The sequence below is a fragment of the Papio anubis genome, chromosome X (genome assembly GCF_008728515.1).
Source record: "Papio anubis isolate 15944 chromosome X, Panubis1.0, whole genome shotgun sequence".
NCBI lineage: Eukaryota > Metazoa > Chordata > Mammalia > Primates > Cercopithecidae > Papio > Papio anubis.
In genome coordinates, this window is record NC_044996.1 from 74,380,270 (window position 1) to 74,394,201 (window position 13,932).

Below are 13,932 nucleotides of genomic sequence, written 5' to 3' on the forward strand. Positions count from 1 at the left end.
ATTACAGGCCTGTGGGCCACTGCGCCCGGCCTATTGGATGTAAACGCTTTTGAGGCCAGGAACTCTTATTTCTCGTGCATCGCCCCTTCCCCCGCCCCCGGCAAAAAAAAAAAAAAAATTAATAACCTCAGTATCATCTAATTCAATGTTCTACACATATTCTCAGTACAAAGCCATACTATTGTAGATGAAGAGTCTCGGATTAAAATAAAGATCAGATCCTGGAAAAACGCTGAATTGTGAACCAGTAAGAGTTTGTGCTTCAGATAATCTCAACGTCTACAACGAAGAAAAGTGTCAAAGATAAGATGCCACAGGGGTGGACAATGGAGAGTAACTTTACTGGAAAGGGGGCACAATGAACAAAACTAAGTGGAAACAAGAGTGTTCTCTCAGTATACCTTACGCTCCCAGAGCAAGACAAGAAGCCGAATATCTATTTTTCAATTATTATTTCATCAATTATGGTCATTTTAGTAAACTTAGCTTCCAAAGTATAAAGAGGTGTCACTAAGCAAAGACCCCAGTCCATGTGACTTCCAATGCCAAACACAAACTTTCTTGTACCCTCAATTAATTGGGTAACGTAGGCCATAGATGATCAAGACACTCTCTCCAAGAGGGTACAAGAAAGTGACACAGGTCAGGATTTAATTTCCCCTCCTCTATCCCCTGTTAGGGGAGGTAAAACATAAGTGTAGTAATATCTGAATTGTGAATAAGTGAGACTTTCGAGACTGCCCCAGACTAACATGACCTTCTCGCCACACTCGTAGTACAAACTGACAGCACACAAGACTCCCTGCAGGAGAAAGGACGATGGGAAGCCAGTGTAGGACTTACCTGGTTTCTCTATCCTATGGTTAAACCGCTGGAGCTACGCAGACCGTGGCAGCGATAAATCCACGTACGCAGGCTCCAACAAAGCTCACACAATCGGAGAAGTCACAGTAGCCGTGGCTGCGGCGGCGGCAGCAGCAACTCCTCCCTCTGCTTCTCTTTTCCCACCCCCAGCCGCCGCGGCCAGCCGCCTTTATCCCTCCCTCCCTTGACTACCCCCACTTCCGGGTGATGCCCCTGCCGGAAGCAGGGCCGCCACGGGAAAGAGAGCGACAGGTCACGTGACAAGGAACGCGTGGTCTAGAGCCAAGCTTCTCCCGCCCCCTGCTGCCCCCGGGCAGACACGCAGCCTCGGGTGGGTCTTTGTTAGGGTACAAGTCCGCTACCCCACCCCGTCCCCACGACAAAAACAAAACCAGAAAACCCATACTAAAACAGTGCCTTTGTCATCTTTAGTTTCCTAACCTCAGGCCAAGATGTAACATAAAAGTTCCTTATAAGTCATCTTCCACATAGTTCATCTTTGCCCAGCATGAAATTCACGTGCATCTGTTAGACTGTGTTAACTTGCTTCCTGTAGACTGTGTAGCCTAATTCCAGATGTAAATACCAGAACTATGAATTTGCCCTCTTTCCTCCATTGAAAAATGACACCAAGAGGAAAACGTTTATAAATTCATAATTTTTATATGTGTGTTGAGGGGGTAGGACGTCACTTAACCATCTTCATAGTGCCATTCCAAGCTCTGAACCACTCTCCCATTTATTCATTCACTCGTCCCTCATTTTAAACACCTAGAAGATTCCAGTGATGCAATAGTCTCTATTACCATGAGTTCATAAAGAGATGAGATGCATAAAATGTAAACAATGCAATAAATGGTACAGAAAACATTTGAGAAAAGGGTATTATTTTATTTGTTTTCCAACTTGACATTTTAAAAAGCAGCAAAATTCTAGGATTTTTGAAACTATGAACATTAACAGTAAAAAGAGGGAGAGGCTCCATCTCACTTATTTCAAAGCAAGATGTGGCCTTTTCATATTTCCTTTCATGAAGTACCTGTCATAAGATGTAGAACAAAACTAATCACAGGGCTATTTGTATTTTCATCTGGAACCATTTGAACCCAGTTCCCACAGAAGAGTATGAAGTCTAATAATGTTGCAGAAATCAAAATAGTACACAAAATACAAATATCAAGTAAATATATGTAAAAGACTTAGAACAGCATCCGGCACAAAGTAAGCATATTTCAGTGTTGAAATAATTTCCATCCTACCTGTTGTCAAGTCCCTATTAAGCCTTGACAGGCAACATTTAAAATTACCCATAGATCTATATTTTAGGTCTGTGATTAAGTATTTCAGAATTATTCTCCCCCTCTTTTTTTTTTTTTCTTTTTTTTCCTTGAGACGGAGTCTCACTCTGTCGCCCAGGCTGGAATGCAATGGCACGATCTCTGCTCACTGCAAGCTCCGCCTCCCAGGTTCACACCATTCTCCTGCCTCAGCCTCCCGAGTAGCTGGGACTACAGGCGTCCGCCGCCACGCCCGGCTAATTTTTTGTATTTTTAGTAGAAACAGGGTTTCACCATGTTAGCCAGGATGGTCTCGATCTGCTGACCTAGTGATCCGCCCGCCTCGGCCTCCCAAAGTGCTGGGATTACAGGCGTGAGCCACCGCGCCCGGCTATTCTCCCCCTCTACACTCATCCACATAAATATAAAATTAGCCTCAGGACTCATCTTCCCAGGCATTATTTTGTAGTTGTCAATGTGTGCAGCCTTAATTACCATACAAACTCAGCCCCAAATTTAAAATCTTAAAAATCACATCATAGGAAATTAAGATAGCTTTTAAGTGGGTTTCCAAATATTAGCAAGTTGGTTTGTAACTATATTAACATTGTGTTAAGCATCCAAAAGAAATTCACTAAAAGGCAAAACCAAAAATATAGCTTTATCAGAAGCAGAATATTGAATCTACTAGCTATCTAGTATTTTTATGTAAATATTAAAGTTTATCACTATGAGCTGCAAGATCCTCTGCCAACCATGTACATTCTTAGGCATTCTAACATAAAAACCTAGAGAGCTATGTATATATTTCGTTGTTGTTGTTTGTTTGGTTTTGAGAGTCTTGCTGTCACCCAGGCTGGAGTGCAGAAATGTGATCATAGGTCCTTGTAACCTTAAACTCTGGGACTAAAGCGATCCTTGCACCTCAGCCTCCCAAGTAGTTGGAACTATGGGCACACACTACCACACCTGGCTAATTTTTGTTTTCGTGTGTGTGGAGATGGGAGTCTCCCTTCGTGGTCTCGAACGCCTAGCCTCAAATGATCCTCCCACCTCAGCCACCCAAAGTGCTGGGATTACAGATATGAGCCACCAGGCCCAGACTAAAACTCTGTATTTAAATGCATCATCCCTAATCCTCCTTACCAATGCACAAGCATAGAAGGGAATGTCTTCAAGAAATAATCAGGTTTGCTGGGGTATCAGATAGCAGGTATCCCTAAAATGCTTATGAAGTGTATTAATAACCCCAATGATGTTAAGCCAGGATGGGAACTCAACATCTGTACCTCTACAACTACCACAGTACCTATTTCTAGGTAAGTTAAATGAATCTAAAATAACAGAACACAGGTGCTAAAATAATTCTGTCCTAGAGTGAAATTAAGAATGGGATTTATGAGATTGGGCGCCGTGGCTCATGACTGTAATCCCAGCACTTTGGGAGGCTGAGGCAGGTGGATCGCCTGAGGTCAGGAGTTTGAGACCAGCTGGTCAACATGACAAAACCCTGTCTCTACTAAAAACACAAAAATTAACCAGGTGTGGTGGTGGGCACCTGTAATCCCAGCTACTTGGGAGGCTGAGGCAGGAGAATTCCTTGAACCGAGGAGACCCTTGAACCCAGGAGACGGAGGTTGCAGTGAGCCAAGATCACACCACTGCACTCCAGCCTGGGCGACAGAGCAAGACTCTGTCTCAAAAAAAAGAATGGGATTTATGACATTCACACTCATGTTAAAATATTTCATAGCCATCCAAATAAAGGATTGGCAATGCTTTAAAGGTAAGTAACTTACCTAAATTCTTCAGACATACAGATACTTGAGGACAGAAGACTAATTTGATGACTTTCCAACTCTAGGTGTAACTAAAACTCAAAGTGATGTTACAGGTACATTGAGAAAATTTGTGTGAAAGGATATTTTCTTGGCTCTGAGAGCACTAGGAAAGCTCCAAGGTCAGTATATATTGTGATGACACACACACACACACACACAGCTTCATTTCTAGTAGTGGTCATAATAGTTTTAGAATTGCTCATCAGGACAAGATACTACAAAACTAAGTTCAAAAAGTGTGTTCAAAGATACTACCACCACCAGGTTTTATCACACAAAGCAACATATAATTTTGGTCGCAAATGGACACAGAAAACATTCTAAATTGTCATATAGATGACAACTATCACTTAGCTTAGTACAAACCATACTGAAACTGCCTCCACGTCTTAAGAAATAGTGTTAATTCAGTGACAAAAAGGTATATAATTGAAGGTTGACACTTCCTTAAATGCATGTTTATTTTACTTCAATATCTCTCAGGGTTATATGTATCTGAATACTTCAGTACTATTTTGAACATTCTAAATATGAAATACCATAAAGCATTCAAATTTATCAAATAGTGATACAATATGGTTACTAAACTCGCAACTTAATTTATAATGACTTTCAATTTTTCCTCTTCAAATAAAATCACTGACTTTGGCCCATTTGATGAGAAACTAGGACATATCCCATGACAGCATACTTCCAGCACTCTAAGTAATAAGCAAAAAATAATTTAGCTAATATACACAGGTTACTTGACTGAAATTCTACTTTCTGCTGACTTGATCACTATCAAGAAAACTACTACTACAAAACAAAACAAACAAACAAACAAAAAAAACACCACAGATTACAGCTCTTAGCCAAGAAAGTAATGATATGTAAGCTGGGCACGGTGGCTCACACCTGTAAGCCTAGCACTTTGGGAGGCTGAGGTGGGCGGATTGCCTGAGGTCAGGAGTTCAAGACCATCCCGGCCAACATGGTGAAACCTCGTCTCTACTAAAAACACAAACAATTAGCCAGGCATGGTGGCAGGCGCCTGTAATCCCAGCTACTAGGGAGGCTGAGGCAGGAGAATTGCTTGAGTCCGGGAGGCAAAGGTTGCAGTGAGTCGAGATCGTGCCAGTGCACTCAAGCCTGGGCAACAGAGTGAGACTCCATTTCAAAAAAGAAAAACAAAGAAATATGTGCTGCAGATACTGTTTTTCTTCAGGTAACATACATAAAATCCAATGTTATGTACTAAAATAATAATCCACAAATCCAAACATTGTTAATAATTATAGCAAGTCAACAGGTGACTGATAGTAGATAACTGGGAACAGATTGCATTTGACAAGATTTTCTTTAATATCATAAACATTCCTAATAATAAATATGATGAAAAACCAAGAGCTATAATCAAGATGAATATGCCCCAGCACTTAGGGAGGCCGAGGCAGGCGGATCACGAGGTCAAGAGATCGAGATCATCCTGGCCAACACGGTGAAACCCCGTTTCTACTAAAAATACAAAAATTAGCTGGGCATGGTGGCGCATGCCTGTAATCCCAGCTACTCAGGAGGCTGAGGTAGGAGAATCACTTGAACCCAGGAGGCAGAGGTTGCAGTGAGCCGAGATCATGCCACTGCACTCCAACCTGGTGACAGAGCAAGACTCCGTCTCCAAAAAAAAAAAAAAAATTTGAATATGCCAAAACAGCCAAGGAGCTAGCAGCTAGTCTTCAGACAGGCTAGGAGTTTCTTTTATAGGACCACTCCTCCCTTGGGTCTGGTGGCACTTCTAAGTTTTCTAGGCAGGAGTGAAAAGGAGTTAATAATGCCAATTCCAAGTATAAATACAAATGAGAGTCACATAGTAGTAGGCATAACCAAAATCCGGGCCAAATTTTTGGCTCAAAGGTGATCTACAATAGTTCTGTGATCAGTTATTTATAAACATAATTTCAGCTTACTATAAAGTTGACTTCCGGGTCAAAGGCAAATTTTCCTTTTACATTACCTCATAAAAGCCATTTAAGGGCTGGGTACCGTGGCTCACACCTGTAATCCTAGCACTTTGGGAGGCTGAGGCAGGCGGATCACCTGAGTTCAGGAGTTCGAAACCAGCCTGACCAATATGGCGAAACCTTGTCTCTACTAAAAATACAAAAATTGCCAGGCACGGTGGCTCAAGTCTGTAATCCCAGCACTTTGGGAGACTGAGGTGGGTGGATCACGAGGTCAGGAGTTCGAGACCAGCCTGACCAACATGGTGAAACCCCATCTCTACTAAAAATACAAAAATTAGCTGGGCCTGGTGGTGCATGCCTGTAATCTCAGCTACTCAGGAGGCTGAGACAGGAGAATCGCTTGAACCCGGGAGGTGGAGGTTGCAGGAGCCGAGATCACACCATTGCACTCCAGCCTGGGCAACAGAGTGAGACTCCGTCTCAAAAATATACATATATATATATATATATACACACACACAAAAAAATTAGCTGGGTGTGGTGGCATGCACCTGTAGTTCTGGCTACTCAGGAGGCTAAGACAGGAGAATCACTTGAACCCGGGAGGCAGAGGTCGCAGTGAGCCGAGATGGCGCCACTGCACTCCAGCCTGGGGGACAGAGTGTGACTTCGTCTCAAAAAACAAAAACCTATTTAAGAAGTTGCGCAGCATTTGACTTTAACATAAAGGCTAAAGTGATCAAGCTTGGTTTCATTTACAAAGAAACAAAACCTACAATGAAGGTTTCAAATGTACTTTATTTCTTCAATAATGCCATATCTTAATGGGTACACAGTGCTATAATTTGGCATCAATTATGAGCTGTTTTTTAAACAATTCATTATTACACCAGCTGGGATGATTACTGATTTCTCCACTCCTTTGGGGTAACTCTGCCAACAGGGGACAGGTTCCATTCTATTCCGATTTGTGTTGCTACCTGTAAGAATTAAAATGCTGTCAGTTACATGCTTAAAACAGAGTATACTCTCCCTTAGAGACTATTTCTTGAAAATGACATATTCTGCTCTATAGGTTAAAAATACACAGAAACTCACCTGGGTAGATCTAATACCCTCCATATAGGCCAAACCTGATGGCTGTCCTAATTTTCTAGTGCAGTGCTGTTGTTCAATAGAACTTCTTGAGCTGAAGGAAATGTTCTAGATCTTCACTGTCCCAAACAGTAGTCCTAGCTACACGTGGTTACTGGTCACCTGGAATGTGACTAGTATCACTGAGGAAATGAATTTTTAAATTGTATTTAACTCAAATTTATACTTCATATTTCTATACTACCCACTCAAAACATTGATTCCCTCAACCACGACTACCTAATAACTGCTAAAGAGTGTTTTGTATTCTCTGTATCACTAAGGAATATTTCACCTCCAACAGCTCCTCTGATCAAACATTTGTTCAACATCTGTTTATCCTTCTAATTAAGGATACTTTTTTTTTTTTTTGAGACAGTCTCGCTTTGTCACCCAGGCTAGAATGCAGTGGCACGATCTCGACTCACTGCAACCTCCACCCCCTCCAAGTTCAAGTGATTCTCCTGCCTCAGCCTCCCAAGTAGCTGGGATTACAGGCGCCCACCACCACGCCCGGCTACTTTTTGTATTTTTAGTAGAAACGGGGTTTCACCATGCTTGTACTAAACTCCTGACCTCAGGTGATCTACCTGCCAGGGCCTCCCAAAGTGCTGGGACTACAGGCGTGAGCTACCATGCCCAGCCTAGGCACACATCTTAATATTTGATTTCAGGAAAATCAAAACAAAAATTAAAAAGGCCTATTTATTTAAATAAAGATTATTACGGTAAGGGTTAATTTGTATCTTTTTAAACCAACTTATGTATTTATTAAGACTTCAGGCCGTGCACAGTGGCTCACACTTACAATCCCAGCACTTTGGGAAGCCAAGGCAGGCAGATCAAGAGGTCAGGAGATCGAGACCATCCTGGCTAACACGGTGAAACCCCATCTCTACTAAAAATACAAAAAATTAGCCAGGCGTGGTGGTGGGCGCCTGTAGTCCCAGCTACTCGGGAGGCTGAGGCAGGAGAATGGCATGAACCCAGGAGGCGGAACTTGCAGCGAGCCAAGATCACGTCACTACACTCCAGCCTGGGTGACAGAGCGAGACTCTGTCTCAAAAAAAAAAAAAAAGACTTCAGGACTCCTACTTTTTGCCAGTAAGTACAGTGACTGAAAACAGATTGTTAAATGTAAGATGTAAAGAAACTAAAATATAAAAAGTTATATTACATCTCATCTGTCAGGAATATTGTGCTAAGTTCTGAGCGCAAAATTTTAAAAGAAAAATTGTTAAGCGGAGTTGTCCACGAAGGTGATCCAAGGTAGTAAAAATCCTAGAAACCATGAACAAAAAAATTACTGATAAAACTAAGGATGTTTAATTTGAAAAAGAAAATTCAGGAGATATGATAGCAATTTTCTATTATCTGATGGCTGTTATATGGAAGTGGATCAGAATTTCTGTGTTGCAATGAACGATGGTTAGCATAGGAAAAAGGCAGATTTTTAACTCACCATACGATCCTTTTAACAGCCACACAAGGCTGGGCGCGGTGGCTCACACCTGTAATCCCAGCACTTTGGGAAGCTAAGGTGGGCGGATCACCTGAGGTCAGGAGTTCGAGACCAGCCTGACTAACATGGTGAAACCCCATCTCTACTAAAAATACAAAAATTAGCCGGGCATACTGGAGGGTGCCTGTAATCCCACTAGTTGGGAGGCTGAGGCAGGAGAATCCCTTGAACCCAGGAGGCAGAGGATGCAGTGACCCGAGATCATGCCATTGCACTCCAGCCTAGGCAACAGAGCGAGACTCCGTCTCAAAAAATAAATAAAAATAAAAAACAAAACCAAAATTAGCCAGGTATGGTGGCGTGCGCCTGTAGTCCCAGCTACTCGGGAGCCTGAGGCAGAAGAATTGTTTGAACCAGGGAGGCAGAGGTTGCAGTGAGCCAAGATCGTACCACTGCACTCCAGCCTGGGGGACAGAGCGAGACTCCTTCTAAAAAAACAAACAAACAAACAAACAAAAACAGCTACATAATATGGAAAGGGCTGCCTTGTGATCCAGTAAGCAATTTATTACCGGGAATGTTAAGAACAGAAGATGGATGAATGCTGCGGGAAAAAAACCTCTGTACTGGGTAGGTAATTAGATTACAGAATCTCTCAAGTCCCTCCTAACTAGAAATGTACACTACTATGTTAAGACACTTTGAATGCACAGACTAAATGAGAATGAAAAACATCTAAAATAGAAATTATTAATCAATAGTACTTACATATGTCCATGTAGCAATACAGAAAGTGGCTCCACCAGCTAATACAGCATTACCGTATTTGTCATGAAAATCAGGTGTACGTTTCTGGTGGCTCTGCCTTGCCATTGTTTGCTGAATGCTTCGAACTTACAGGAAAAAAAAATTACAGAAGCATATTATCAATTGTCAGGAAAAGAAAACATATATGATTGATACTGCCAATCAGGAAAGCCAAGGAAGTTAATTTTACAGTATTATGTAGTTCAATAAAATGTTAAAACGCATTGTAGCTATTAATCAAAGCAAAGCAGTGTACTTTGAAATGCATCAAAAAGAAGATGAATTGACAGATGGACAGATACGTGATAAAACATAGCAAAATGTTAACTGTAGAATCTTTGTGGTGGGTATATGGGTGTTCATACAATTCTTTCAACTTTTCTGTATGCCTCAGAGTTTTCATAATAGTATTGGGAAAAAAGCAAAGAACGAATGATGTCAGTAACATTCTCTACAAAGTGGTATTTACACAACCCCTGAAATTTTGGCTCCCATTGATTAATTTGAATACTTATGACTTAAATTTTCATTAAAGTTTACTAACAGAGCCCAACAACTTACAACATACAAGGGTGAATGAACTCAAATGAACTTCAAATTAAAGCACACTAAATGCTTATGATTGTAAAATTACTACAGTAACAAAAATACTCGCCAAAACTAGAGTAATCTTGATTTTTAAAAAATTAGTGGGCCGGGCACAGTGGCCCAGTAATCCCAGTACTTTTGGAGGCCAAGGTAGGAGGATCGCTTGAGGCCAGGAGTTTCAGACCATGTGGGAAACACAGTGAGACTCTGTCTCTACAAAAAAATTGAAAATTAAAAATTAGCCCGGCATGGTGGTGCACGTACACCTGTAGTCCCAGCCACTCAGGAGGCTGTAGCTGGACGATGACTTGAGTCCAGGAGTTAGAGGATGCAGTGAGCTATGATCACACCACTACACTCCAGCCTGAGTAACAGAGCAATTCTCTGTCCCTAAAAATAAAAATGAGAAATGGGGTACATAAAAAAGTGTAAGACAGAGATTCTGTCCTCAAGTAACTTCCAGTCTAGAGGATTACACATGCAGATAAAAATCGGTATCGTACAAGGAAGCAGAATTAGCTAAGGAGTTAGTTTTTGAGCAGAATGATAAACTTTGCTGTTACTATTATGCTAGTAGAAAGAGAACAAAAAAGTTTCCAAATGGATCCTGGAGGAACTAAAAAGGAGGGCTTCGGAAACAGACTGGAAAAAGCTTGTTTCTAGCTGTTTTTTTTTTTTTTTTCCTTCCTGTCCAATTTAAGTAGCAGGTCCTTATTGTTTTAAAGAGCCTCAAAAGGTACTTATATATAAATGAAAAGCTAGGGAGCCTGAGGCAGAAGAATTACTTAAACCTGGGAGGCTGAGATTGCAGTGAGCCGAGATTGAGCCACTGCACTCCAGCCTGGGCAACAAGAGCGAAACTTTGTCTCCAAAAAAAAAGAAATTGCAATGTTGCCCATTCACTAGCAATTAATATTTCTACGTGGTGCAATGGGTTACTTCAAGATAGTTATCTGACCATTATTGGATCTTCTAATTGTCTTACATAGCTTTCCCTTTTCATCTTTTAGTCACAATGGGATAGGCAAATTTACAAATATTTCATAATGTATTCTGCTCCAGAAAAGATAAGAAGTGGGCATGTGAATTCCACACTGAAAAAAAATAAAAAACATTTCCTGAGGTACAAGATGGCCCTATTTGCTCAAAAAGCAAAGAAATTAAGACTACCAAAAAATTCTGCAACATCTCATAACTTCAACACACTCATGTAACTCTGGTGGATTTCATTAGCCCTCTCCTCTGTGACAACTGTTTAATTACCATACATTGGTGATCTCATAAAATCCTCAACAACCCCATGAAATAGGTATTATTTACAATTCATAATTTAGGCATTATTTACAAATTACTTATTTTACAAAGAAGGAAACTGAGGTTGAGAAAGGCTAAATCATATGCCCACAGTAAAAGAGATAATAAATGCTACTTTTGGAATATGAAAATAGTCCAGCTAATATTTTGTAGTTATTTTCAAAGTTGCTTACGTGTTTAGAAGACAATCTAGTAATATCCTCCAATGATTCTGTTAAGTGAAAATCAAAAGATGGCTAAACAAACTAAATAGTAATTCAGGGTCACCTTCATTTTGTAACAACTGCCCACGTTACTGAAGGTCACCTTCTGCCCAAATCAAGTATGAAAATTAATTTGTTCTCCTCAGTCTACTGCATTTTCACTACATAATGCTGGTCTCAAAACTCCCTGTACCTGCCCAACCTTTTAATGAGAAAAAAAATGAACACGATTACTTTCAGGACAGCTAACATTGTTTTTTTTTTTTTTTCCCCCCGAGACGGAGTCCCGCTCTTGTTGCCCAGGCTGGAGTGCAGTGGCAGTCTTGGCTCACTGCAACCTCCGCCTCCCGGGTTCAAGTGATTCTCTTGCCTCAGCCTCCCAGATAGCTGGGATTGACAGGCGCCCGCCACCACGCCGGGCTAATTTTTGTATTTTTAGTAGAAATAGGGCTTCACCATGTTGGTCAGGCTGGTCTCGAACTCCTGACCTCAGGTGATCCGCCCGCCTCGGCCTCCCAAAGTTCTGGGATTACAAGCGTGAGCCACCGCGCCTGGCCAGCTAACATTGTTAATCCACAAATAACTTCAAAGCTGCATCGGTACCATTTAGGTTGTTTCCCTGCAATTAAACCATGTGAAGAGCTAGATTTACAGTTTCCGTCTATTGCAGTAATAGGAATTGGAGAAGATATTCTTCTATACAGGGTTAGGAGTAAACATATCCCCAAAGCTAAAATGTAGGACATCACTTAAGGAACGAGGTGTCTACCAAGAGTGTCCTTCCCTGAAATCATAGGTTACTGAAGAATTAAAAAGCAGAGCTAGACTATCACTCCGATAACACAAAGAGAGCAGGAAACCGAAACAGAAAGACTGGGTGATAAAGCCAATGCTAACGACATCATCCCAATAACTGGGGACAAGATGGGAGACAGCATTCAGGATTAGAAGGCCGAGATGTTGGTAGAGGGAAAGGATACGAGGCTGCGAGGATAAACTGATATAAGGTTGTTGTAAATGATTTGTCATAATTTTTGCTCACCTTGGAGACGATTTAGTGCGTTTTTGACCAAGGGAAACATCGTGAAGGTGAAGCTAGAACTGCGACAATGGAGCTGCTGCTTTGGTGCAAATTCGCTTCAGGTACCCTTGAAGAGAGCTGAAAAACAAAATGGCTTTCAGCCGGGATTCTTAATGACATTTGGTGCAATCTCGCGAGATCTGTAAAACCTATAGTAATTGCAAGCCTTTTTACCGCGAAGAAAAAAATGGCCTTTTGGGAAATGTAGTTTCCGGCTTTATAAAATGACGTACGGTGGGTGGTGGTCAATGAAGAATGAAAGAACTCCTCTAAGCTAGGTTTTTAGAGCTCTATAGAGGGCAGCCGAGACGCTGATCTTCGGCGGAATCATTTAAGAAACTAGGTCTATACCTGATGTAAATGACGAGTTGATGGGTGCAGCAGACTAACATGTCACAAGTATACATATGTAACAAACCTGCATGTTATGCACATGTACCCTACAACTTAAAGTATAATAATAATAAATAAATTTAAAAAAAAAAAAAAAAAAAAGAAACTAGGTTCAAAATGGTGTTAAAGTTCCACAAGCTTCGGTTTGGTATCTCCACACTAGCTCTTTCTTCTTTCTGTTCCTCCAAAACTTCCTTTACTTCTGTCATATTTTTTTTTTGTCTGCTATTACTACTATACTAATTGGCTTAGCTTTTAGTTTTCAAATAACTTCAAGTTTAGAGAAAAGTTGCAAGAATAGTAAAAACTATTGTAATATGTAGATAAATATGTGATAAAACAAATTTAGAAAGCTATTGGCCGGGCGCGGTGGCTCACGCCTGTAATCCCAGCACTTTGAGAGGCCAAGGTGGGCGGATCACGAGGTCAGGAGTTCAAGACCAGCCTGGCCACGATGGTGAAACCCCCGTCTCTACTAAAAATACAAAAATTAGCCAAGCGTGGTGGCGCGCGCCTGTCGTCCCAGCTACTCAGGAGGCTGAGGCAGAATAATCGCTTGAACCCAGGAGGCGGAGGTTGCAGTGAGCCGCGATTGTGCCACTGGACTCCAGCCTGGGCGACAGAGCGAGACTCCGTCTCAAAAAAAAAAAAAGAAAAGAAAAGAAAGCTGTTAGGCCGGGCGCGGTGGCTCACGCCTGTAATCCCAGCACTTTGGGAGGCCGAGGTGGGTGGATCACGAGGTCAGGAGTCGAGACCATCCTGGCAAACATGGTGAAACCCCATCTCTACTAAAAATACAAACAATTAGCTGGGCGTGGTGGCGTGTGCTTGTAATCCCAGCTACTCTGTAGGCTGAGGCGGCAGAATCGCTTGAACCAGGAAGTCGGAGGTTGCAGTGAGCTGAGATCGCATCACTGCACTCCAGTCTGGCAACAGAGCAAGATTCTGTCTCAAAAAAAAAAAAAAAGAAAAGAAAAGAAAAAGAAAGAAAGAAGCAAAAGAAAAGACTACATGGCAAAACC

The 13,932-nt window shown here is 41.5% G+C and overlaps 2 protein-coding genes across 6 annotated transcripts in view; both read right to left on the reverse strand.

Annotated features, from left to right (window-relative positions):
• Positions 1-1,023, reverse strand: part of ATP7A (ATPase copper transporting alpha) — a 145,294-nt gene extending 144,271 nt beyond the window's left edge. For all 5 annotated transcript variants that reach the window (XM_031660425.1, XM_031660421.1, XM_031660423.1 and 2 more), the window contains exon 1: positions 844-1,023. The gene's annotated coding sequence lies outside the window, so the exon portion shown is untranslated. The remainder of the gene's footprint in view (positions 1-843) is intronic.
• Positions 1,024-6,706: 5,683 nt separating this feature from the next.
• LOC101013709 (cytochrome c oxidase subunit 7B, mitochondrial) lies at positions 6,707-12,635 on the reverse strand. The gene is made up of 3 exons (XM_009197838.1): positions 12,479-12,635; positions 9,293-9,417; positions 6,707-6,908 (listed from the first exon to the last, which is right to left on the reverse strand). Exons 1-3 carry the CDS (start codon positions 12,516-12,518, stop codon positions 6,831-6,833), a joined length of 243 nt encoding a protein of 80 aa, XP_009196102.1. The 5' UTR covers positions 12,519-12,635; the 3' UTR covers positions 6,707-6,830.
• Positions 12,636-13,932: the final 1,297 nt, after the last annotated feature.

What these genes read in the sequence shown, in the direction of transcription:
- LOC101013709 (XM_009197838.1), bottom strand. Translation starts at nt 12,518, where the DNA reads ATGTTTCCCTTGGTCAAAAACGCACTAAATCGTCTCCAAG. An exon ending in CGCACTAAATCGTCTCCAAG is followed by an intron (nt 9,418 to 12,478) that starts GTGAGCAAAAAT and finishes TTTTCCTGTAAG; the next exon opens with TTCGAAGCATTCAGCAAACA. An exon ending in GTATTGCTACATGGACATAT is followed by an intron (nt 6,909 to 9,292) that starts GTAAGTACTATT and finishes TAATTCTTACAG; the next exon opens with GTAGCAACACAAATCGGAAT.